The sequence below is a fragment of the Electrophorus electricus genome, chromosome 13, assembly GCF_013358815.1.
Source record: "Electrophorus electricus isolate fEleEle1 chromosome 13, fEleEle1.pri, whole genome shotgun sequence".
NCBI classification, from domain to species: Eukaryota; Metazoa; Chordata; class Actinopteri; order Gymnotiformes; family Gymnotidae; genus Electrophorus; species Electrophorus electricus.
In genome coordinates this window covers 15,316,866-15,343,590 of record NC_049547.1, presented here as the reverse complement: position 1 = coordinate 15,343,590, position 26,725 = coordinate 15,316,866, and the positions used below count along the sequence as shown (strand labels likewise).

Below are 26,725 nucleotides of genomic sequence, written 5' to 3'. Positions count from 1 at the left end.
TAGCGCATCCCCCTCCCCAGCTCGGCGAGGCGCAGTCCGTGGTCTGAATACCTAAAGTGGTCGGCTGTGAGTGCACCAGAGAGAACAAGCCTCCCATCTTGGTGAAGCACTTGTGCGACAGGGTGTAGACCTGCTTCACTGGAACCTGTGCGCAGTTAAATGGGATTGCAGCCAAATAACTGCACATAAAGCAAAACTATAGTTGCAGAAAACATTCTCCAGTCGTGTCAAAGAACGTCTGCTCCAGTGGAGGGGCAGATTGATTGATTTTCCCTGATGGAGCTTGTTAAATGTCAGTGGGCATCACATGGCAGCCCACTGAGCCTTCACTGCAGACAAAAGATGTTCTAATGCACGCCTACATGAAGTAAATGCCATATAGCCCAACTCTACATTAGAGTGAATGATTAAAATTCAGATCACTCCCCTTACCCACACCCTTTGACTTGAAGTGTGATTGTGCAGAGAGACGAAATGCCTTCTTTTTTTGGGGGGGGGGGGGGGGGGGGGGGGGGGGGTTCTCTCTCTTCTTCAGTCACCAACACCCACACACAGAGGAAAATAATAACTGAGGTTTGGTTGAATAAGTCTTTGTTTGTTTGTGTGATCTCTAGGTTTATCCTTCCGTGGATGATGTTCGAACAAGCTTGGAAGGCTACCCAGGTACTCATTTTCTTTTTGATAGGGTTAGGGTTAAATAAGCAATTCTCAGAATTTGTGTATACAATTGTTGAATGTAGTCAAAAATTCTTTAGCATAGTTTTTATGGTTTCTGTTTTATCTGATGTTGACTGAAAAGGTAACGTGAGCAAGAGAGATAATTAGTGATGCGCTAAAATGAAACCTTTTGGCTGAAACTGAAATTCTGGATACCCTGGGCCAAAAATCAAAACTAAAAACCAGTTTGTTTGTTTATTGCCTTTTAATTTTACAGGAATACATGAAAAAAAGTGACCATGACAGCAGAGAATTGTGGGGCATCCATGGCAATGAATTCCATTATTTTATTTATTTATTTTTTTAATATGATACTTTTTTGTCACTGTGGTTTGTGAGTGTTCATCTTTCAGAAAGTGTGGCTACAAATGGTGGCAGCACATTACCAGGGACCTTTCCTTTTGCTTTTGTAGGTTTGCTCTGTTCTGCATACTGAGCAGGATTCCCTCGACATAGTCAGACATTTATCAGACAAACACGAACATTAAACACAACGGCACTCGCGTAGAACAAGCGGGATGAACACGTTTAACATTGACACACGTACATGTATAACGAGAATCACAAACAGAATCAAAGACCGTCAAAGAGGCGCACACCAACGGGGTTTAAATACGTACACACATACATGACCATTCACAAGGTGCAGGTGTGTGCGCTGACAAGGGCTTACAAATCAGATGGTCGGTGAACTCCCACTGCACGCGGCGGGCTGCACCACGTGAGCAGTGGGAAGGGGATCGTTCTGTGACGAATAGGTTAAAAGGTTTCACAGTGTATAAAACAATAAAGTAAAATGGCATAATCAATGGGGAATAATTTGAAAATAAAACTTGTACATTTAAATGTTAATATTTACATGCATACAGCATTATTTTATATGCCCTATATTTTAAACTTCTATTGTCAGAAAAGGTGTCAAGCACTTGGAGGAAAGGTTGTCAGATGAGTAAAAGAAGACTGAAGATGAAAGACACTGGTATTTGTTGAATGTCTAACATTATCCTTGCTGCTGCAGCTGGCGGCTCCTTACCCTACAGTATACAGACAGCGCAGAAGCAGCTCTGGCTCCACTCTTATTTCCAGTAAGTTCTTCACATTCACGTCCCTCTCCCACCTGAGATGTCTATAATCTTCAGCAATATTTGCCAACCGAGCAACTATTAAAAAATGTTCCACAAAGTTCTTGGAAGTTTTCCCACTGCTGAGCTCAGCTCCTGCGAGTTTCTGCATGTGAATGTTGCTAGTAAAAACAAGGCCATGGGAAGCTCCAGAAAGCGCACATACTGTAATAGTAATAAATATGTAAATTGCTCTAGATAAGCGTCTGTGAAATGCTGTAAATGTAAATTCAAAAGTGGCCAATGTTTCCATTGTCCCAGTATCCTAAAGGGCCACCAGCTTTGAGTGGGCTATTTATATTCAGCTTTAGCTCAATAAATGGAAAAGCCACTTCGGTGATATTTGGTCACTGTGCCATTTCTAAATTCCCTGTGCTTCAGTTTACAACAATGATTAATGGAACCCGACAAAGTTACTCAATGTGCTGTAGAATATTTCTTCATATTAAATAAAGAGTGCTTTCTCAACCAGTAATTACCTGTCATTATCACCTCATTTGAATGGAGACATAATTATTAAGGCAAAGTGTCTAAACTGCAGGTGATTCTCTCTCTCTCTCTCTCTCTCTCTCTCTCTCTCTCTCTCTCTCTCTCTCTCTCTCTCTCTCTCTCTCTCTCTCTCTCTCTCTCTCTCTCACTCTCACTCTCACTCACTCACTCCCTCTCACCACCTCCCACAAATAGCCACTGGAGGGCTGAAACATCAGGGAGAAGCAGTGCTATGCCCCACATCAAAATCTACACAAGGGCATCACCGGACTTCTCTCAGCTGGCCTGGTTTCTTGTTACAAGGTTAGATGTTGAAAGTGTGAAATCAGTTATGTAACACTTGCATTTAATTTGGTCAAAAATGTGATTAAACCACATAATTAATAGCTTGCTTAATAATGTAGTAAAATGTATTGACCTATAACAATATTATATTGATAATAAAAATGAATTAAATCTCATTCACTAAGTAGGAATTTACTGATTACTTTCAAGTTTGATATTTTTCCAAATGGATAATGTAATCATTTGGTCTGATGGTGTGACACTGTTGTGGTAGCTGTCCGTTTTGTTTCAGTATCCCTGCATTTCCAGATAGTGTTATATATCATAGTTTAACCCATAGGTCTGTCACCGCTGCCTTCACTGGCTTCTGTCTTGTTGCATTTGCAGTTTTCTAATCTTCTCACCAGTAAGGCAGCACAGAGCCCTCCTGTTTTTACCTTTCCTCTTCACTGTCTGCATATGCAAAGCATTTAAAACACCAACATCTGTGATCTACAGAGATTCCTATATGATGTGTCAATTGTGGGCTATCATTAATTGTACCCTGTACTTTAAACCCCATGACATACCAAGAATACTGTCAGCCCATTGATGAGCTTCTGTGGTCTACTGTCACCTGTAGTTTTTGCAATGTGGCCTGTGTTATTGGCAATGACAAGCTCTTGCCAACAACTGTTCAGCCAGCAATAAGAGAGAGTTCTCAGATTGGCTCTTGGTGGTACCAAATCACAGGACGGGAATCAGCATGTGAAGTCAGCAGTATCATAGGCACTCCTGTGATATAGAGTTCTCGGACTGTGGTACTTTCTGGGGATTAACAGGATGTTGAAGTATATGGCAGAGCTGGAGAGCACATGACTTTAATACTTCAAGTGAACACTGTCGTGTGTGCTTTTTGCTTGCTTTTTCCTCTCTCTCTTCTGTAGCTTTCTCAGGTTCAGCTCTCATATTCAGTCATGAAGCAATGGCAGAACAGGACTCTCTGTAATAAAATCATTTTAATTTTGAACCAAAAATGGAGAATGTAGACTGGAAAAAAAGCTTAACAAATTTTTATTATACAGCTGCATCTCAATAAATTAGAATATCATCGAAAAGTTAATTTGTCAGTAATACAATTGAAAAAGTGAAACTTGTATATTATATAGATTCATTACACACAGTGTTCTATTTCAAGCGTTTATTTTAATGTTGATCATTATGCCCTACAGCCAATGAAAACCCAAAAGTCAGTATTTCAGAAAATTTGAATATTGTGACAAAGTTCAATATTGTAAACTCATGGTGTCACACTCTAATCAACACAAAACACCTGCAAAGGTTTCCTAAGCCTTTAAATGGTCCCTCAGTCTGGTTCAGTAGGCTACACAATCATGGGGAAGACTGCTGACTTGACAGTTGTCCAGAAGCCAGTCATTGAAACCCTCCACAAGGAGGGTAAGCCATAAAAGGTCATTGCTAAAGAAGCTGGCTGTTTGCACAGTGCTGTATCCACGTATATAAATGGAAAGTTGAGAGGAAGGAAAATGTGTGGTAGAAAAATGTGCACAAGCAACAGGGATAACTGCAGCCTTGAAAGGATTGTCAAGAAGAGGCAATTCAAGAATTTAGGGGAGATTCACAAGGACTGCTGCTGGAGACTGTGCTTCAAGAGCCACCACACACAGACGTATCCAGGACATGGCCTACAACTGTCGCATTCCTTGTGTCAAGCCACTCATAATCCAGAGACAACATCAGAAACATCCTACCTAAGCCAAGGAGAAAAAGGAGTGGTCTGTAGCTCAAAGGTCCAAAGTCCTGTTTTCAGATGAAAGTAAATTTTGCATTTCATTTGGAAATCAAGGTCCCAGAGTCTGGAGGAAGAGTGGAGAGGCATACAATCCAAGCTGCTTGAGGTCTAGTGTGATCACAATCAGGGATGGTTTGGGGAGCCATGTCATCTGCTGGTGTTGATCCACTGTGTTATATCAAGTCTAAAGCCGTCTACCAAGACATTTTAGAGCACTTCATGCTTCCCTCTGCTGACAAGCTTTATGGAGATGCACATTTGATTTTCCAGCAGGACTTGGCAGCTGCCAAAAGTACCATTACCTGGTTTAATAACCACAGCATCACTGTGTTTGGCCAGCAAACTCACCTGACATAGAGAATCTATGGGGTATTGTCAAAAGGAAGATGAGAGACACCAGACCCAACAATGCAGATGAGCTGAAGGCCACTATCAAAGCAACCTGGGCTTCCATAACACCTCAACAGTGCCACAGACTGATCGTCTCCATGCCACGCCGCATTGATGCAGTAATTAATGCAAAGGGAGTCCTGACCAAGTATTGAGTGCATATACTGTACATACCTTTCAGTAGGCCAACATTTATGTATTAAAATTCTTTTTTTGTATTGGTCTTATGTATCTTTTCTGAGATACTGACTTTTGGGTTTTCATTGGTTGTAGGCCATAATCATCAACACTGAAAGAAATAAACGCTTGAAAATAGATCACTCTGTGTGTACTGAATCTATAATATACGAGTTTCACTTTTTTGAATTGAATTACTGACATAAATTAACTTTTCGATGGGATGGTATTCTAATTTATTGAGATGCACATGTGTATGATTATAAATGATGATATATCATTCATTTCCCATTAATGTAATGAGTAATTGCATACATTATTATAAAAAACTTTGTTTACTTCATTTTCAGTCAACTTTGCATGCTTAGGCAAACTATTACTGAATTAATGAAACGGTTCAGTGCAAAATGTGTTACTTTTTCCCCCCAAAATATTACATTGTTGGGTTGTAGAGATCTGTTATTTAAAATCCCTAGCATGCCATTTGAATTTTACTATCTTCAACTAAGCATTTTCTCAGAGGTGTTTTGTCGAGAAGTCCTCGGTGCTAAAACCACACGCTAGAGATGCAGGGCTGTGTCTGCACAGCATGAGCTGGCTCATGTCCTACCCAATATCCTCGCACCATTTGTAGTCTGACATCTTTTGAAAATGTGAAAATGTTTGATTTCTGCCTATATGAGCTGTGTTCACTTGAGAGGAATCCTCCAGGACTCCTGCTGACTCATATGCACATATTTACTAAGCATGTCTCTGATTTGTTTATGTTTAATTGCGCTTAGGCAGCCTCATCATTGCTCATCATCTAGCAGCAGAATCATAACCATTTGATTTTATAGGGCTGCTTTGGCCCTGGTGTTTATGGTGTTTGAGGTTGTATAGAATTAATTTTCTGTCCATTTAGTGTCATGGACTTTGAGCAAGAATAGGTTTCCGTGCTCATTTGTTTTTGCAGGTCATCGTGATGCATCCGAATGAATAGTACTCTAAAGGCTTCTTGTGCTGCTTAAGTTGAGAAAATGAGATGCCCGTGGACTCTAGAATGGGATGCCCGTGGACTCTAGAATGGGATGCCTGTGGACTCTAGAATGAGATGCCTGTGTACTCTAGAATGAGATGCCCGTGGACTGTAGAATGAGATCCCTGTGAGCTGTAGAATGAGATCCCTGTGGATTGTAAAATACAGTGACTTTTGTCTCTGGTCAGTTTGAACTGCCAGCCCGTCTGAGGAGTGACTGCTTGTATCATGGCAACTTTGTACTTGGAAGTGGAGATGATTTGGAGCGCTGTTCGCAGGTCATTGGCAGCAGGTCCAGCAGCACTGATTTACTCATTCTCTTTCATGAAGATTAAAGCATGAGACATGCAGCACCTTGAGCCACAGTCTACCACATTCCTTTTCCTTATTCCTTATTCAATGGTTTGAATCAGAGTTTCCCAGATCCTGGAGATTTTTTTTGCTGGGGCATGTGTGAAGTTTCAAAGCATTTGTTCTCCTTTCGATTAATAATAAGAGGATACATTGATTTCTTTTTATTTTATTCTCGTGCCTACATGCCTAGTAATTACGGTTTATCTATAATACGTTGTACATAAGTTCTTAGAGGTTAGATGCCTTTTAGTTTTATTACATACCGTGTTTCTAACCTAAACAATATTTAAAAATGAGAAATATTTCACCTGTTTCTTTTGCCTGCATGGATCCACAGTGCCAATTTGTCCAAAGCTGCATGGGGCGCCCTGGAGAAAAACAATACTCAAATGATGGTTCGTTCCTATGAGCTTGGAGTTCTTTACCTGCCTTCAGCCTTTGTGAGTATCATTTCTTAAAAAACCTTTCAAGTGGATATAAATGTCATTCATTTAAAACTCAAATGAATTCAAACATAAAGTTGACTAAAGGTGTTTGCAATCATGTGTCTCAAAGAAAATTTCAAAATAAAGTAATGACCACTGTGAGCTTATACAGATACAGGCGTTATACTGAGAACCTTTTTGAAGAGCTTAATGAATTGCTGTAAAGATGCACATTTGGTGTTTCTCACTATGCTACTATAATAGTAGCAGTAATAAATCAAAATTAAAGCCAAAAAAAAAAACTTTTTGGCTGAAACCAGAACTTGTGGGCATATTCTGCCAAAAATAGGATCTTTATTGCTGATATATAACTTTATTAGGTACACTTTATATATAGTTGTACCAAATAGGTTAACGTACGTTTTACAGTTCTCTGTAAATTCTCTGGTATCAGTTGCCCATCTCTATCAGGGTTGTGTGCCCTGTATACATTGTAAACCTTTATTGGCCTCTTTCATTCGTGAACTTGTTTTGACCCAGAAATAGGTATTCGCCTTAAGTTCTTTTAATATGTATTTATACTGTAAATAATTTTTAAAATACTGATTATGCACTTTTAAATACAGTATGATTTATATATACTTGTACAACATATCCACACCTCGCCTGCCCTTTTCTTTTAAAATTGTTCCTGTATGTATTAGGCATACACAATAAAGTGATCACTCCCCTCTGTGTTTCTCCATATCCTCAGACACATGTATCATTTGCCTTTTGTGTGTTCTGTAAAAAAAATTTAATAGTATAGTTTAATATATATATATATATATATATATATATATATATATATATATATATATATATATATATATATATATATATATAGTTATAATACAATCATTATTTATTTGTACTTTCAACTTGCTTTTAAAGTAAACTTAATAAACTTTGGCATGAAATGAGGACTGCCTGCATACCATTCAGAAACTTGTTCATTGTATTTTGAATTAGAATAAGACCCAGTTCCACTAAACTTGTTAGTTGTATTCTAAATTAGAATAAGGTCCATTTGCAGGAATTCCTTGTTTTCTTTTGTGAACTGAAGTGCACAGTGTGTTCTTTCTGAAGTTTTGCCTTACGTCAGCCATCTGCTAGGTAGTAAAGCATCAAGCTCACTTTAAATCCCTCATAGCATATAAACCTAGAGTTTATACCTTGCTGTGCAAGGCACACCTCTCTATTTTTCGCTCAGTAGGAAGAGAGACAGCAGACAGCTTTTGTGCTGGCTACAGATGCTCACAGGGTAATTTTGTCCTTGCTGAATTACTTCAAAAGTTGCTAAGCAACAGTCTAGTTCAGTTCACTAGCTGTGGTAAAGGGGGAGAACCATGGGTCTGCAAGAGGATGGAGAAAGGGTTTGTTCTTTTATTGATAAATAATGTGTTTCTGTGCCCCCGCCCCCCTTTTTGTTCAAGATTATTATTATTATTCATAATAGTAATAGTAGTATTTCACCTATCCACCTTATTGTTTTAATGGCATGCTTTTTGTTTTTTGTTTGTTTTTTCAGATCTTTTCATTGGATGTATAGCAGTCTTTAGGTATTTAGAATTGCAAAAATCATAGATCGTTACAAATGAGGCAAGTTACTGTTTCAGAGGTGGACTGTTTTAGCAGGGGCTGACTACCATGACATACTGTGTATTACCAGCAATATAGGCAAGAAAGGTTTATTTGTATAGCACTTTTCACATAGAGTGGAGATTCAAAGTGCTTTACATTGACATGTAATACGCTTCTTATTTTTACATCCCAAGACCTATTACCTTAGGGAGGTGTTTGCCAAAAATAAAAAAGAAAACAATTTATTAAAATAAAGGTACATTTTAAAGATTTAAGTAGGAATCAAATTAAATAAAAATATAAATGAATTTAATATTAAAATGAGAATTTTTTTAAATATTATTAATAAAATACAAAGTGCATGAAATTAAATTAAACAAAGATAAAAGATGAAAATAAACACAGAACAAATGAACCAATATGAACAAATCCTAACCAATATGACAGACATTCAGCAACATCCAAAGCAATACTAAATAATAAGAAAGACCAATCAAACAGCATAAGCAGAAACAAACCTACGTACGTGTGTTTGTGTGTGTGTGTGTGTGTGTGTGTGTGTGTGTGTGTGTGTGTGTGTGTGTGTGTGTGTGTGTGCGTGTGCGAACGCATATGGTTCCTAAGTGGGATGCAAAGCTGGATTTGTGTCCTGTCAGGTGTTAATGCCCTGACCCTCAGGCACACAGTGTTATCAGGAGGCTTTATATGTGTGCTATCTTATGGTGGTGATGGGTGGGTTGTGGTTTCCATTAACCTGAGTTTCAGTCCTGTGATCAGTGTCTCCTGTTTCCTCCGTGTTGGGCAGTGTTTGGGGTTATTTCTGCTGCTTTAGCTTACTTCTATTGTAGCTTGTGTTGAGTGCCTTCTTTCCTGAGTGTGTGTGATGATGCATGTAAACTTTGTTTACATGAGGTTGAAGAATGTATGGCGATACATGGTGTTTGTCGAAGTATATTTAAATGTAATAAATTGTTATTGTCATAAGTTGTTATATAATCAGTTTATGGTATCAACAAGCATTAAAGGGGGATGTAAATAAATTAATTGTATAAAATTTAATCCTTTGACGTGTTTAACGTTAAGTTTAAAGGATTTTCAGTAAAGGTTGCTATTCCTTTTTCTAAGATGTAATATGTTTTTCTAGTGAAATGTGTCCTATGATGATGTTTGTCTATTGATTTGATATTTATATAAGTGCATTGTTTTTCATTTGGATGGAATAGTTTTCTTGGCGAGAGTTAGTGATGCTTTGCTAGATCTCTTAACAAGCATCAGATGCTGGAATGGTACAAGACCAATGAGTGTGTGTGAGCTAAAGATGTCCAGAATGCGTACATTTGTTACCATGTAGGAAATCTTCACTGCTATGCTGCTGCTAAGAGACCATTGTGAACCTGTGTCTCTATGTGCTAAACCCATTTTGAAAATCTTATGCTGTGTGATGAGTTCTGCATTACTGGCTGAAGAATAAATATTTTTGAATGTTTGTATCCAAAACTAAGGGCAGGGAGAAAATCTATTGAATTTTCCTATTTTGTTAATGGTGCTATTGGTGTGCTGTCAGGATTAGACAGAGGTCTCTGAAGTTTAGCTTTCAGTTTATTTGAGCTATGCAGATTTAAGTTATCTGTAAGTGCTGAAGAATGAAGGGGGTTATTGTTTATCCTTGATTAAATAATGAATTTCAGTCATTCATACTGAAGAAAATAATGACCATCTAGCATATTTCTGTATTATTTCTGTGGAAATAAGAAGCAGTTGTTTTTGAAAAGGTGATTGAGCTGCTACATCCTTTTTTCCATGAGGAGAAATACAGAGGTGTGTTGCTTTGTATTCAGGATTATACCAAATTGGTGTGTATTTATAAAGTGCCAGTGATGTTTTAGTGGCAGGGGTTTGAAAGCTTTGTAATTGTTGCATATATGTATTTTAAAAGATTACATCTGAGATTGCAATATTCTGAAATTGTATTTGTTCAGGTTCTAGCCATGAGTTATTAATAGTCTGCTGTTGAGTATATTTGAGTATATTTCCTTGCTAAAAAGCACAGAAAAAGAATCAGATGCTTTTAAGCCACTGTATGTTCTTCTGTAATGTTGAAAGTCTGATTCTGGGCCAATAAAACTGTGTGATAGTAATGTCAAGAGATGTAACCTTTTTAAAACCATTTGTCTGAAGTGACGGGAAGCACTGAAAAGATATAATTGATACAGAGCCTAATTGTAATTTTTATACTAGCAATTCATCCTATTAAGGTTAGTGGAGGGTTGGGCCAGCATTTGAGGGCAGCTTCTCTTGTAAAGGTATGTAATTAAGGCTGAATAGGTCTGACAGCCTGGACAAAATGTTAATGCCTAAATACTTAATGTTGCCACTATTCATTATCAGAAAAGGAGTCTAAGCTGCAGGATCCCAAGCATTTTCAGTTAATGGAGGACTTGATTACAGTAAAGTTTGTGGAGAGGACTGAGGTAGGGGTTTGTGTGTGTGTGTGTGTGTGTGTGTGTGTGTGTGTGTGTGTGTGTGTGTGTGTGTGTGTGTGTGTGTGTGTGTGTGTGTGTGTGTGTGTGTGTGTGTAATATATATAATCAATGTATTTGATTAAACGAAATGAGTTGCCAACTAATTTAATTGTCATTTGATTAGTAATGTCATAGCCTGTGTAATGTCAATTACTGCTTACTGAAGTGACGTGAACAGTAAGATTGCAACACTTTCATAGCCAAAAACCTCCAAAGTGATGAAGTGTTTCACTCTTAACTCAGGCAAAAGGGTTATGAACTGAAAGATTTGCAAAGCTGCCTTTGCCTGGCATGGGAGCACATCAGTTATGCTGAAGAAGAAGCACGTTGGCTATCTGGATGATGACGACGTGCTTCAGTAAGCTAGCTAATATTAAAACTAGCCATGTTACTTCACATTATGTCTTTAATGCACGCGCACATAGAGGCTGATTTTGTGTTGTTTGGACTCCGTCAATTTCTTGTTCTGTCATCTGAATGCTGCTGGGGGTTCATTGAGCATAGCAAATGAGGATGGTGAGAGTGGATATCCTGGTCTGGTTCCCTGGTGAGAGTGGGCTTTACTTTGTTTTATATAGTACTGTGTTTCTATGCGCCAAGATTCCAAATATTTCTGAATTGGTTTTTTGTCTAGCTAGCTAATAACTGCCAGAGCTCAAGCTCCAGCTAGTGTTCGATCACTACATGCCTGGAGCAAACTTTTTAGAAGTCTCAACAACTTCATTAAGGTTATTTTAGCTATATTCTATGCAGAAGGTGTTGTATACAAGTTATACAGCACATCAGCACACTCTATCTGAGGTCATTGTAAGTCTTGTGATGACATTTCCTACTATAGACCGCATGTTGTGTTTTCCCAGTATGTTTATGTCTAAGTGCACAAGAGTGTTTGTTTTATTTTCATGTCAGAAATATTAAACCTTTGGCCTGAAGATGGATGCTCTCTGATCTTCATGAAGAGCTTTGTTTTCTGAAAATTGTTCATTCCTCACAAGTTTCCTCAGCTGGACATATCAAATATATATTCTTGAAGTAGCTTATTCACTTTACTTCTATATTTTGTCAAGCATAAAAAGTGCCATACCTCAGACATTTTCAAAAATGAAATCAGTTCAGTAACCCAGAGTTTGCTGGGGTTTGTTTTCCTTTCACAAGGCCAGTTCTACTCTGTCTCTTAATGTTTATTGCAGCAGCACTTCAGTTAGTCTTACCTTTTTAAGAAGTTCATAGACTGTGCAATTTGAACAATGTCTTCTTTGGGCTCTTAATGAAGTCCTCATATTTAGTGATAGTCTGAAATGCCCCTTGTCTTGCACTCAGCACCTCTGGCACTTGCTGAGTTGAGAGGTCTCTGTAATTATACAGTGCTGCCATGTAGCAGCTGGAGGCTACCCACTCATCAGCAGTCAGGCGTAAGCTGTAGCAGATTACTCGACTTGTGATCAAAAGGTTGCCAGTTCAAGCCCCACCACCGCCAAGTTGCCACTGTTTGAGCCCCTGAGCAAGGCTCTTATCCCTCAGTTGTATTCAGTCATAATTGTTTATTGCTTTGGATAAAAGCATCAGATAAATGCTGTAAATGTAAGAGAAAGATGTGTTGAATCCAAAAGTACCCGTCATTACCATGAATAGAAAAGGTTTCTTAAATCCGCATACACATGACTGTCTGAGAGTCAAAACCAGCAGAGTGGCAGCTATGTTAGCCGGAGCCAACCTGTACTAAAACACAGAAGAATCACTCGATTCGCGATTCAGCCCTCTGTCTTTTAGTGCTTGTCAGCGTACACGGGATCGGTAGTACTTTACTTGCTGTTACAGTGCAGATCCACAGCCCCTTATCTTAACCTCTAGAGAGAGAAAAGGATGCAGAGAACAGAGATGAAACAGAGGGCACACTTTTGATGCCTTCCACATTAGTGAGTGATTTTAAATCCATACCAGTGGGGTCAGCCACATTTGTGGGTGTCTTTACTGTGACACGTAAAAGGAAGACACAACTCATAATTGGACAAACCCCCTGAGGCGACCAGAGGAGCCATGTTCAGGCGACGGTGTACACAGAGCTGCTGCTGACTCACCTAACGAGTTTGTTTGTCTCCGCAAACCTTAAAACAAAAGCTGACATTCTAAAGCTAGTGATCTCTTCCTGCCCTTTGAATCCAGCCACCTCCACACTTATTCAGCGTGTAGATCTCATTACTGAAACGCTGAGGCTATTTTGGCCATCTTTTTTCCACTTGTAGGTTCGGATTTATTGTAAACATACCATTAGCTTGGGCCTCCACAGACTTTCCTAATTGTCTTGGGCTTTTCTGACTTTTAACAGCTCCATTTATTAACTTTCTCTCTCTCTCTCTCTAGAACATGACCACAATTCCAGTGGAGAAGAACATCTTTCCCATGTCTACCACCAGCACAGGTCTCCCTGTACCCTTTGATTTGCCACCACATCGCTACTCCAGTAGAGGTGAGAATGGATTTACTACAGATTTAACTTCATATATTTAATATTTATGCAGTCTAAACTTGCATAGAACTCCCACAGTCAGTGCGAGCTTTGATCCTGTAAAAAGACATGTATACATACATCAGACTAGCGTTTGGATCAGTGTTTCAAATGTTTTGTGTGTGTGTTGTCTTTCCCCCCCAGTTAGAACTATTAAACTATTAGAAAGTGCATATTGTTCAGTGACTAAATGTTAACTGAACAGAGGTGGGGATGGGGGATGGGGGTGAGAATCTAGAGGCCAGAGACAGGGTCCAAACTGAGCTGATGTGAATCCAGCCCTCATACAAACATGTAACGTTGCGTTTATGCAGAGTTTAGGGAAATAAACGAGCATGCTGAACTGAGCTTTTTTTAATCAAATGTGTTGGTCACTTTGTGTTGGTCACTTTGTCTCTGGGTAGCCAGTGAAACCACAGAACATTTTCTTTGGAGAAAGGACAGTAATTTTATCCTGAGCTCAGTTTTTTCCTTCCATACATCATCCAATACTAGTTCAAAGACCCAGAGTATATTTGTGTTTTTATTTGCAACTTGCTATTCATAGCTGCTGGTGCATGATAACTATGGAAACAAAGTGATGTCCTTGTATGAGAACAAAGGTTTTATTGTTCAAATTACAATGCCTCTCAGCACCCTAAGGACACAGCTCTCACATGGGTATAACAGCTCCTAAGAAATTAATTGCATTTATTTTTCCAGTGTTTGAGATTTGCTAAAATAATGTTTTTGCTTCATGAAAGAAGTGTGAGCACCAACTGGCACCAACTGGAAATCATGATTTACAATGAATATCTGCTTTATCTGAAATAACAGGTTCTGCAATTCTGTAATTCATTCATGTGACGAGCTAAAGCCAGCTATTGGAACTGCAAGTGTGACAGACGTTCAGTGATGGATCTGAAAGGATGATGTGGAAAAAATGGCTTGTGACTCAGTGACATTTTCTCGCACTACACCCAGACTTGGTGACATTTTCTCCCACTACACCCAGACTCGGTGACATTTTCTCCCACTACACCCAGACTCAATGACATTTTCTCCCACTACACCCAGACTCAATGTTTTATTCTGCTATTAGCAATCTGTTTGTCAATGCAATTTTTTTATTGCTCATAAAATTGTTTTTAGACCATGTATTTGTACTGCCTTCTTGTCAAATTATAGATGCTGAGGAACATCTATAATTGCTCATCTTTGGCTGTTTTTAGCTCAGTCCTTAATTTGTCAGTCACCATTTTTTCACCAGCATTGCTGATGTTTGCTGTGACGCACTGGCTATATGACCCCTAATCACACAAGGAAAGATGTCGTGGTAATGATCAGCACCATCAAAACGGGAGGGTATCATCAGATTATGAACTGAGGCAGAAGCCCTTTGTGGTTGGCGTGACAGTGCATGCCTTTAATAGCAGAGGTTGACTTGGCCAAGGGCTCTTATCCATGTTACAAGTTACATGGCATGTGGCAGGGCAAAAAAAATTTTTTTCGTCAGTCTGTAGCACACAGGCTGGTATAGATATCCAGTGTAATAGACCTACACAGTTGTTTGTTCAGATAACACACGTGGTTCATATCAAACATAAGTAATGCTCAACAGTGAAAGGAATAGGTGTAACTTTTTGGCCTTGTAAAACTATGAGCAAATGGTTTTCTCATTTTAAAGTCAAAATAAGTACAGACAGTTCTCCAGTCATTCTGCTGAAGGTTGACATTATCTCCTCTTGCCCAATACACTAGCTGCCTCCAGTGAGCAGTGTTTTTCTCTGCTACATTTTACTGTTGAATGCACAACCATCCTTGTGTCCTTGAGCAAGGTGTTTAATAACACCAGGTTGCAGTATGTTTCCCATAATCCTTTGCATGTGACACAACCTTAAGAAAGAGTACTGATTTCTCCCCTTAAACAAAGGACCATCAATAAATGCAGTATAAATGCAATAGTAGTTTATTAACTGAGTGGAAGTTGCGTATCATGTTTCTGTGCATTACAGTTAGTGCATGCTAGTGCTTATGTCTGGGGAATAACAGTTTGTTGTCTGCATCCCTCCCACGTATTGGACAGTATAATGATGCCTGTTTTGCCTTTTAGAGGTTCCAATTGTAAGAAAGCTTGCACATCTCAGAGAATTCATGCCACACCATAATTGCACAGATGAGACAAGTCTGATGGGACAATTGTAGACAGGTAATTTAAGATTTTTGGAAACAGATATGTGGCGCCCAGTCAAAAAAAATAAATACATTCTATTGCAACCACCAGCACTTGGCAACATTCATGGTAAATTATCTCCACAAGAACTAGTGATGGTATTTCTGACACTGTTGGATTATAATAAATTAGCTTTTCAAAACAAACCAAAAAAAAAGTCCACTGGGAAATAATCTGTTTGCAATACTTTATCAGTTTACACAGGCAGCTTTTTAAATTACATACTCCATTAAATCAAAAAATGCAGCTTGAAAATGAGGAACATGTGCTGTACAGCAAGACACAGGACATCATCAGATGACCGTGGCATTATACACCTAGTGTCATGAAGACTAAACAATTTTTGGCATACCTTTTTTATATATGCAAGTGCCATTATGTGAATATCAAAATATGTTGGTCCATTTTTTCATTATTTTTCTTGAGTTTTGCCTTTCATTTGACTTTGAAAACATGATCAAGTATCATGGTAGAACAGGGTAGAGTAGCTTTTATTTAATTGTAGTCTGTGTTTACCTGCATGAAAAAGGATTGAAAGTAATCCTTTTTTAGTTACGTGTGTAATTGTGCTATTTAGCAATCGGTTTTGAACAACTGCTCAAATATTGGCATTGTTGTCTTCATGCAATGCGTATTGAATGCTGAATATTCCTTAAGTAGGATATGGCACATTTGAATGAGTTAGTGACAGAGCTTTGTCACTTAGTTTCAGACTGTATGCTGGAGTATAATTACTCCCATAATTTCAAAAGGCTTTTAATAGGTAAATCCAGAATCATGCCCTGAACCTTTCGCGTTATTACCTTCTGTGCTCTGCATTTTGCTGGAGGGATTAGACATGAATTTACATTAACTGAGTAATTTTATCTAGACCAGGTTTAATCTGAGTTCACATAACCTGTAAAAATGTGTAACCCAAATGACACTTTTCATTATTTGGCCTGTGAAAATTTGAAGAACACTCTGCAAATTAGATTGGTTCATTTTTCATTTTATATTGGAAAAAAGAGATATTAGAATTGCTTGAATGTTTAACAGAGCTTTGTGAAATCGATGCTTTGTGACTTATGTAACATGTCACATCACGGGTTATTATTTGCACATAATTTATAGAGTATTAGAACCTTTCCTGAATACACACCAAAGATGATGTTTAATGCCTTGGGACTCTTCGTCACTCTTAGAGTCACAAAATAATTTTCTCATGTGTAATAAAACCATTCTGTTAATATGAATATCAGAAAGTTCCAGTCATTACCAATCCTAGAAAACTCAGTTTCTCTGCAGATGCAGTAGTTCTTCAGTAATACGTGCAGATAGTCAGGCAGGTTAGTTCTGTCTGTACGAGTTATGTCTTCAGTACTAGACATGCAAGACAATGAAATATCATCTCCTTTCTTCTACTCTTGTTCACTCGAAAAGCTCAAATGTTTCTGAGCACCTTTGAGTTAGAATATTGATTCCACCTTCACTTCAATATAGCAGCCTCTTCTCTTTCTGTATACTAGTTACAGGGGATAGAGGGGTAGTCTAAGCCTCTGTTCACACAAGTAAAAGTGGCTCCGTTTTTCCTCATTTGTGATGCAAATGTTTTTAAAGATGGTGTGAACAGTACGACCTGTCTGTTGTATATATTCGATTATCATGGAAAATAATTTTGACACATTTCCTGTACTTAAAGAAAACCAGAAAAACTCGTTTACTCTCACTGGAAGACTAAGGCCAAATGTGGTAATTGACCATATGGTACAAATGAGGTAGAAAGGAATTGGGTTGAAAAGTATCAGACAGCTGCCCGGTGGAGAGTCGTTTTTTGGGTGGTTTGTTTTTTGTTGTTTGTTTGTGTGTTTGCTGGTCAGTTTAGGATTGTGACATGTTCAGATTGTTCATAATTCTAACACATTAAAATAAGAATTGATCGTTTAGTCTTGGAGAATAAATGTGACCATATAGGCTTTTAATATTCTAAATGCCTTAGAGGCTCATTATGTGTGATTAACATTGTGTCATCCGCACGTAAAGACACAGTGTTTCAATGCAGGGCTCGCGGTACAGGACTAGAGGTAAACTGCAACAGGAGGTGAGCTCAAAGTGAATGAGATGATGCCTTCAGCCCTTACACGAACCCAAACGGAGACAAGACTGAGACGAGACCTTGTTGCTCTCACCATGCTTATCTATGAAGTAGACGGCATGGTAAAGTGGCTTCTAAAAGCACCAACCTTTATACTCGCAGAACATTCCAGGAAGTGTCAGAGCAGCGTAGATTAATATTAGAATGGTGTGCTGTTAATAGTTCAGGGAAGCGTAGCACCCCGCTACCATCCCATTAGTGATTTTATCACTAATGTGTGCTTTTCCTTTATGTTGTCAGTGTACAGTTTTAGAGGGTTGGGTAATATATTTACCACATTTATCAGCAGAATGATAAAATAAAAAAAAAAGCAAACCAATATGGTATTGACACTGGGTTGAAAAGTGTAGGTGAGCGAGCACAAGCATGAGATAAGAGAGGTGGGAGATGTTGAGGGAGAAAGAAAGGAAGTTTTCAGTTTTGACAGATGGTGAAGTCTAATGTAGATGTTGGGGGAGAGATCTGTTTCCTTTTCTGTTATTGTGAAAAAATATATACTTGTTTTGAAGTCTTGTGCAAAATTACACTAGATAAAGTGTTTGAACATTAGATTATAATCGAATAGTACATTTCAAGTCAAAATGACAGATATCTGAACTTAGATATATATCGCCCCGCCCTAGGGCCCTGCGGAAGAAATGTTCCTTATAATTGTGATGGAGAACAGTCAGGATTTTGTGTTCTACTTAGATTGTTAATTGTCTAGGTAATTAGCATGTGGTTTTCACATGCTCCTCATGTCCGCAGGGAGACTTTAATGGTTGTGGTGAGTGTTGTTATACTCATTCTGATGGAATTAAACTGCTTTAAAATTATGTTCCTGGCTGGTTGTAAGCATTTTGCACTAATTGAACAGTGCCTTTCTCCGCTGTCTATGATTAGACTGTAAAAAGCAACTGCCATTAACAAAAAAGAAATTTCATTTAGAAGCACCCTCATCAGTTACTTTATTAGAAACTTAGAAATGCATATATTTTACCTGCACTGGTCATATCTTTTGATACCTCTTTCTTATAGTTGGATTTTCTAAGTGTAGTGTTACAGACTGTTCTCCCTACCACTTTGTGCATTCAGCCACACTGCACATCACTGGCTAATCTCTTGACCACAGAGCCTCTGCTAAAAGGACATGATTTGGGTAGCAGACCATTTTCAACACTGCACTAAGAATGAGTTGGTAGTTGCAGGGATTTGGGGGCAGAGCATGCTGGAGTCTTTGTGTGTCAGTGTCACTGACAGGTTCAGAGTAGACACCATCCAAAAACATCCAGCCAGCCCTGTATTCAGAACATAACCCCTGATAAAGGGCTAGAGGATGGCTAACACTAGCTGTGGACTTGTAGCTGTACACCTAGAATGTGTGGTTTTAATAAAGTAATATTTCTGAAAGAGTGGCAGATTAGTGTGTGTTCATGGACAGGACTGTTCTGTCTGTAGATGCAGCTGTAATGGATTAACTATACCATTTTGTTATGGGGTCTGTTCTGTACAGTCAGCTTCATCTTTAGAATGCTTTCTCAAAGCATTTCATAATCTCTGGTGCAAGCACCCACTGAAACCTCTTTACTGCTATATTTGTCTTAAAATGGTTCAATGCTAAAGAGCATTGTCATGGTTTGAGAGATAGGCATGCATAAATTTTGCCTGCCAGAATTGTGTTTTCAAAATGCAATTTTCTTCAGCAGAGAGTGATTCATAAGCCCTATTGGTTTGTTCATGTGTTTATGGAGCAGTTGTGCTATCAACTCCTGGGTTTCTCTTTTCATGGTTCAGTTTAATCCAGTGGTTTCTGTTAGTTTCCATGGACACCACTGTTCAACATATGTCATCTTTTCTTTAGAACTAGACCTTACTAATAAGTGTGTGTGTGTGAGGGGGCGTGTCACTGAGATTGTTGCCCTGAGCGACAAGTCATCCCCGCGCTAATACACTTGTTTCTCAGCTTTGTAGATCCAGATCAACAGTGAAGTGATTGGAGGTTTGAGAATACCAGACCTGTCATGTTTGCTTGCTGAAGAGCAAGTCAGTAACTTTTCACACACACAAAAAGTTTCTATATATATATATATTAATGTTACATTATCTATCCTTCTCTCTTCAGATCAGCCATGGATATGGAATATACCATACACACAGGCGCCAGACACTCATGGAAATGTATGGGTTCCATCCTGAAAACCTCCTGATTCTGGGATATTCAGAACAGACACTGTCATTGTCTTACAGTATTGACTGGCATTTGTTTTTCCATCTCTAAGCTGCAGACCTGTAGGCCAGTAGTCATGGTGCTAAAAGAAATGTATAAACAAATGTTCTTCTAATTCTATGGCAAACGTTTTAGATATTGATGCTGTTAGATAATTTTTTTTAAAATTGTTGAAACTTTGTTTGTTTGTTTTGTAGAAGGTAATTTGCGAGTATATAGTAAAACAGTTTTGAATGTATACAGCACACATGGGCTATGTAATAAACTTTTGAATAGCATGGGTTACCTTTTAAAGGCTTTCAACAAAACTGACAAAATATCAAAATACACCAATAATGTTTTTTTAGAAAGTGCTGGTTTTGTGTTTGAAAAACAGTTGCAACTGATGAGATTGAAATAATCACACTCCAGCTCTACTCTGAGGGCTGAGATTTAGTTTGCATCCAGACCAACCAGTCATTTCAGACACCATTTATTGTAATCACTGCACAGTGAGTGTACTTTTTAAAACTTTGCTAAACGACCAATCTATGTAAGGGGAAACGAGGAGAAAAATGGATTGGGGGGGTGAGAACCTCCAGCTGGTGTTTTGGTCAGTGGGACAGTTGCTTTCATAATTCATGCCCCTGTAATACCGTAATGTGTTTGCTGAAGAATATGCACCCTCCCCATAACTGAAATACTGATTCAAGGAAAATTAATCCTGCATGATAGTTGTTGTTCAGTTTTATACTGAAAATGTTGCTTAGCAACAAGGGTGAAAAAACTTCACCCTGCGTTGATAATGTCATGATTTCCAATGGGTTTGATCTGTCAGGTTTTGACCATTTTTGTTACATCTCCTTCAACTAAGAATATGACAGATCTGCATACATTAGCACACAAGGAGTAGAGTCCAAGACACTTGAGAAAGTAATATGAATTATGTATGTCAGCCAAAGCCTACATGGACCTTTCTGACATTTGTAGATGCTGTTTTAGGCTTTGACTAAAATTGTGTCTTCCATTCTAAAAAGGTCATTGAGTATTGATCAGAACATTTGGGTTATTTCTAACCATTGTCATGACCGAACAACCCAGTACTGGTGTAAGGCATGTTCCCCAGTCAGTGTGACATTCTAGAAAGGTTACCCAGTTTTAGACTGTTTATTCCTTATACCAACAATTATTTTTTTTGGATGATCCTATGAGAGCGAGTTTGCATTTCACACAAATTAATATTGGACACAATGTGTTGTGTATAAGCAGTGACTGCAGTTTAAATAAAACACATGGGCAGGGTCTGCATCAGTGTTCACTTTAGTCTGGAAGTACTCCTGCTTTGCACATTTTAATGGTTTTTCCGGTCCATGTGACCCAACTCATCAACTAAATAACAAGGCATTCATTAATTAGTTGAATAGAGGTAAGCTTGAGAAAGCAGAACAGTATGTGTGAACTCTGGGACCAGGACTGGAAAACACAGGTCCTCACTGTTGAGGCGAATCAATTGCAATTTATAATTTAAAAAGAAGAAGCAGTTCAGTACCATGGACAGCACACAAGAACATGTCAGGCTGTGCTGAGTGATGTTAGTTGCGTGTAAGTTGATACCAATACATTCACCAACACTGACGTGCATTTGCCCACTTTGAGTCAATCCTCTCTGTCAACGAGAGAACCATGGTTCACGTGATGACATCACCGATGGTCAGCAGATGCAAAGTCTTGGTGGTAAATCAGCAAAGAGGTTTTTCACATGGCCATTGAACCCTTCCGGGAGTTTCTAAGGCTGGAAGTCAGTAGAGGGCATTCTGGCAGGCGTACACAGTGTCGTTTAAGTGCTGTTTAGAACAATGGATGGTTGTATGTATAGGTGGTATGTAGAAGGGAGTATGGTCATGTGACGCTGTCGCTTCGCCATCTGACATCTAGCAAGCCACGGTTAAAGGAAACTTTGTGTACAGGGAACACGGGTAGCTGAGCACGGAATGAAGTCGCATGTTCAGCAAAGAGCTCGCCTCAAACTTCCAAATAATGCAGGTGTGAATGGTGCAAAAAAAATGAATTGTGTGTGTATGTCAGTCTGTGTGTTTTTCCATTTTTAAAAAAAGTAAATAAATAAATAGTGGAATAAATTGAGGCTTTCCCTGGTATAATTGACATTTTCTGACATTCCTTTTACTATGCAAATATGCTACAATAATCATTTAACTTTTTGCGTTATACTTTTTGTTCATACTTGTGTTAAATCTACTATTCCCGAACCGGATTTCATTTGGATACTTTCTGCTTCTTTAGACATTTGGTAATTTGTTTCCTTTTAAACAATTAGTCTTCCAGTTACATTTGTTTCTATGTGATGAAATGTCAGTTCCTCCCATACCTAAACTAAGGTGAAAGTAATTCAGATAAAAGCGAAGTACGCTGAGCGAGCTACAAGTGCCACTGTCCGTGGTGCTGGCGTTGCCTGTTCCGAAGACTGCAAGCTCCGTCGTGCTCGGCTCATTCGTCGTTGAATCTTTCCGTCAGATAGCGTTTTGAGGTGAAATGAAACGTGTTCACATATGCGAGGAATAATATAACCTCGGCGGACGCATGGGAGAGGCGACCGAGCTGACGTAGAGATCGTTTCTGGTGTAGAGTCGGACAGAACCTTTTATTTGACGTGTGACTGCAATGGAAACTTACCGTCTTAAGTACAAAGTGCACCCTTGGGATGGAGCTGAAAGAAATTTAAGACGGAAGAGACCGAAATATAAAATACAGACCAGCACTCGAGAACTCCTTGAGGTAGGTAGAGTAGTATGCTGTGAAAGTTTCTGAGAACTGAGAACCACGCTTCTCTTGTGGTTGTTGGTGAATCTTTCGCCTCACAACGTTTTTTATCTCTTCGACAGCCAGCCTGCGGTGCCGGCGAAAGGGTGGAACATAATTAACAAAAGTTGGGCGTCGTTCAACAAGTTTTTAGCCTTGACGAGCATGAGGACTTTTGCGGTGCATTTTGGCTATTTCTAAGGTCGGAATCGAGATAGATGCGAGGGTTTTGACGTTTTCTGTAGCCTTTACTGGTTAAAATCACTCATGCCTTGTATTGTCTTATTTGCCAGGGTCTTACACCGCGGTAACACCCAGAGATTGCGGCGTTCGTGTGACTGTGATGTTTTTCTTTTTAAAAATGCGTTTTATTGCAAGTGAACACCAACAATGATGGACGACGAGGAGTCTTTTGACTTTTGCTTGTGGAGCTCGGTTAATTGTAGGAAGTGGAGACCTTTTCTGCCCTCTGCAACAGTGAAATAATGGCATGTCGAGGTGTTTGCTGTTGTGGGTTTGGTCCAGCGAACGAAGACAACGCAAGGTTTATAATGCTGGCGCTCCTCATTCTTCTGTACCTCCTGTGCGGAGCCGCTGTATTCTCAGCACTTGAGCACCCCAAAGAGAAACAGGCGAAAGACAAGTGGTGTCAGAGATTCGAGCACTTCAGCCAAAAGCACAATCTGAGCAAAAGTGACTTGGAAAGCTTTCTCAGATACTACGAGGAAGCCACCATAGCTGGGATCCGGGTGGACAACCTAAAACCTCGCTGGGATTTCCCTGGATCTTTCTATTTCGTCGGGACAGTAGTTTCCACTGTTGGTAAGAATATATAATCCGCAGTTTGGGATAAGTTATGAACCATTATGTTTTAACTACTGTAGACTGGACCAGGAACCGACCTGTTTCTCGTTTGAAAAATGTGTACATGTTAACACGAATAGTTACTTTTTCAAATGTGTAGAGTAGTAGCCTATATTAGGCTACGTTTTCTTTAAAAAGAGAAAAACGATGGGTTATTAGACTTTCCCAACAGATGATTATAATTGCTAGCTTTAAAGGCAAACTGGGGTTACTTCCCCCGCTGGAAACAAATGATTCTGTAATTCTGTTATCTCACTTTACGTCTTTAGTCACATTTCTGGTTTATCTAGCGTGAGGTCTTATGCAGTATAAGTTATTGGGCTCTGATTACCAAAGTTCCTTCTGTCTTGTTCTAGAACATGCGTGATTGTCTTTTCTTTCTCTTTTCTTTTTATTATTATTTTTTTGTTTGTTTACTAATAAGCTTATTATGCATTTTACACATCAGCACGGTCATATGGAAACAGAACTATTAAATGTAGAATGGAATTATTCTATGGCTTTATTTTAGTGAATTCTAGCTAAAGTCTTTTTATTAGCAGGAACAGCAAAATAATTAGTGCCCGTACAGATTACCTCATGGGTAACCATAGCAATTATATTGCAGACCACTGGCAATATAGAGCACATTGTGTGCCATATTTAAAGCTAAGTGTCTGTCTTATAAGAACAGGGACTAAACCTTTTTCTCCTTCCACATCCTGGCCAGGGTTTGGGATGACCACCCCCGCCACAGTCGGCGGAAAGATCTTCCTCATCTTTTACGGCCTAATTGGCTGTGCGGCGACTATCTTGTTTTTCAACCTCTTCCTGGAGAGAATCATAACCGTGCTGGCCTTCGTTCTCAAGTCCTGCCATGAAGTGCGACACCGGTGGAAGGGCGTGCTTCCTCACGGCAGCACGCGGGCCTCGGGCAGCAGTAGGCATGGGGCAGGAGACGGCCTGGCGGGGTGGAAACCCTCCGTCTACTGCGTGATGCTGATCCTCTGCGTGGCGGCCGTGATCATATCCTGCTGCGCTTCCGCCATGTACTCCTCCATGGAGGGATGGGATTACTTGGATTCGCTTTACTTCTGCTTCGTGGCGTTCAGCACCATTGGCTTTGGGGACATGGTGAGCGGGCAGCGGGCCTCGTACCCGACTCAGACCCTCTACAGCCTGGGGAATTTCCTCTTCATCTTGATGGGAGCCTGCTGCATTTACTCGCTCTTCAACATCATCTCCATCGTCATCAAGCAGGTGCTCAACTGGCTCCTGAAGAGGTTGCAGGTGCCGTGTCGCCACTGCCCGGGAAGGACCCTGCGGCCGGGCCGGAACGCCGTGGTGCCCGGACACTTCCGGACACGCGTCCGCAACATCTCCATAGACACAGATGCCGTGAACGAGAGCGAAACGGACGGGCGCAGGATGTCCGGCGAGATGATCTCCATGAGGGACTTCCTGGCCGCGAACAAGGTTAACTTGGCCATAATGCAGAAGCAGTTGTCCGAGACGGCCAATGGCCATCCACGACCGTCCGGCTCCGCTAACCGGCATAATGAATTCTCTGGTGGGGTTGGAGCATTGGGCATTATGAACAACAGGCTAGCAGAGACCAGTGTAGACAGATAAGTCTGACTGCTGACATGCAGAAAAGAAGGAATCCAGTGGAAAGCTGTAAGGCTATATTGTGCTATACAGATCTAATTATGGAGGGCAGGGGAAGTTTGTATATTCTCTGCTTCTCTTTTCAGTGTCTGTGGAGCTGTAAATATTAATTGCTGCTCTGAATGTGTGTTCAAGCAGCATCAAAGGTTCAGCTGCATTAAAGCCTAACCTTCTGATTATAGCACATCTGTTGTCTACAGTCAGGTTCAGCCTGTCACTCCAAGTTGAGACTAAGATGAGCCTAAAATGAGCCAAAGCTGAATCGAGAGAAGTCGAAAGCTTCTACAGTGGCATAGGCCCACTCTCTGTACTAATTAGTTTTCATACACACCTCTAGAAAGAATTAAGTGACCACTGCAAAATGATTAGTTTCTCTTATTTTACTATATATTGGCACCATGTTTTAGTAAAATTAACAATTTTGTTTTATTCTATAAATTACTGAAAACATTTCTCCAAAATTCCAAATAGAAATATGTAGAGCATTTATTTGCAGAACCTGACAACTGGTCAAAATATTTTAATTTTTTTCAGAGTTGTATTTCATGTACTTTAATGCCATCAGCCTCTTAAAAATATTGCGCCTTTGGGATACATGATCTTGATAAATCATGCAAGTGTGCATATGATGCAATTTTTTCCAGCAGTACCTCATCCTTTTGAATTAATCTAGAAGAATATATATATATATATATATATATATATATATATATATATATATATATATATATATATATATATATATATATATATATGGAATGCGACTTAAGAATAGAACACAGTTAGAACCCAAATTATTTTTGTTTAATGTAGATGCTGCTGCATGTCTCTGCCTAATAGTTTCTTTAGATCTGTTGGAACCATCCCTCCAGGTTAGGGCTCACATCCCCCCTTTTTTAGCAATTTGTGTTTAATTAGGTTCAATACCATTACCATTACTGGTAAAATACTGGTATTTTACAAGTTTTATTTGGAAAGCCAGAATAAACCTGATCTCATTCTTCCACTTGTTTGATATACAGTAATGCAACACATTCTTTTATACAAAAGGTGGTCAATAAATGAGTATGGGTCAGGGACCTGTTTCCTAAATCAGTATAATGTTAAGATCATCTAAAGAGAAAGTGTTTAGTGTAATGATCTCTTCACCATATAAAGATGATCTTTGTGTTATGATGGTTTTGAGAAACCCAGTCCTGAACTATCATAGACTCTCTGTGGTTTATGTATTTATTTATTTAAGGTTTGGAATAATAATTAGTAGATTGTCAGGATAATAGTACTATCATTTATTTCTATACCAGTAGAGAAAACATCATCTTGACCTTCATTGACAAATAACATGAGAATGCTGATAAAATGTTTATAAAGTATAGGCTTATGTATAACTTGAGCAAGTCTCCACGGTACTAAACTGTAGATCTAAAACCATCTAAAAGATCTAAAA

General features: G+C 39.1%; 2 protein-coding genes across 4 annotated transcripts in view; both read left to right on the top strand.

The window, feature by feature from the left end:
• Positions 1-22,029, top strand: part of tdp1 (tyrosyl-DNA phosphodiesterase 1) — a 37,516-nt gene extending 15,487 nt beyond the window's left edge. For all 3 annotated transcript variants that reach the window (XM_027001517.2, XM_027001518.2, XM_027001516.2), the window contains exons 11-16: positions 615-663; positions 1,736-1,802; positions 2,523-2,630; positions 6,681-6,783; positions 13,275-13,380; positions 19,867-22,029. In XM_027001517.2, coding sequence (XP_026857318.2) covers positions 615-663; positions 1,736-1,802; positions 2,523-2,630; positions 6,681-6,783; positions 13,275-13,380; positions 19,867-19,940 — 507 coding nt within the window. In that variant the 3' untranslated portion in view covers positions 19,941-22,029. The remainder of the gene's footprint in view (positions 1-614; positions 664-1,735; positions 1,803-2,522; positions 2,631-6,680; positions 6,784-13,274; positions 13,381-19,866) is intronic.
• Positions 22,030-22,938: 909 nt separating this feature from the next.
• kcnk13a (potassium channel, subfamily K, member 13a) lies at positions 22,939-25,942 on the top strand. Its single transcript, XM_027001491.2, has 2 exons — positions 22,939-23,589; positions 24,341-25,942. The coding sequence occupies exons 1-2, from the start codon at positions 23,253-23,255 to the stop codon at positions 25,240-25,242; spliced, it is 1,239 nt and encodes a 412-aa protein (XP_026857292.2). The 5' UTR covers positions 22,939-23,252; the 3' UTR covers positions 25,243-25,942.
• Positions 25,943-26,725: the final 783 nt, after the last annotated feature.

Bases quoted from the DNA above. Each gene is read 5' to 3' on its own strand.
- kcnk13a (XM_027001491.2), top strand. From the start codon at position 23,253: ATGGCATGTCGAGGTGTTTGCTGTTGTGGGTTTGGTCCAGCGAACGAA. The intron at 23,590-24,340 runs GTAAGAATATAT...CATCCTGGCCAG, and splicing joins GACAGTAGTTTCCACTGTTG to GGTTTGGGATGACCACCCCC.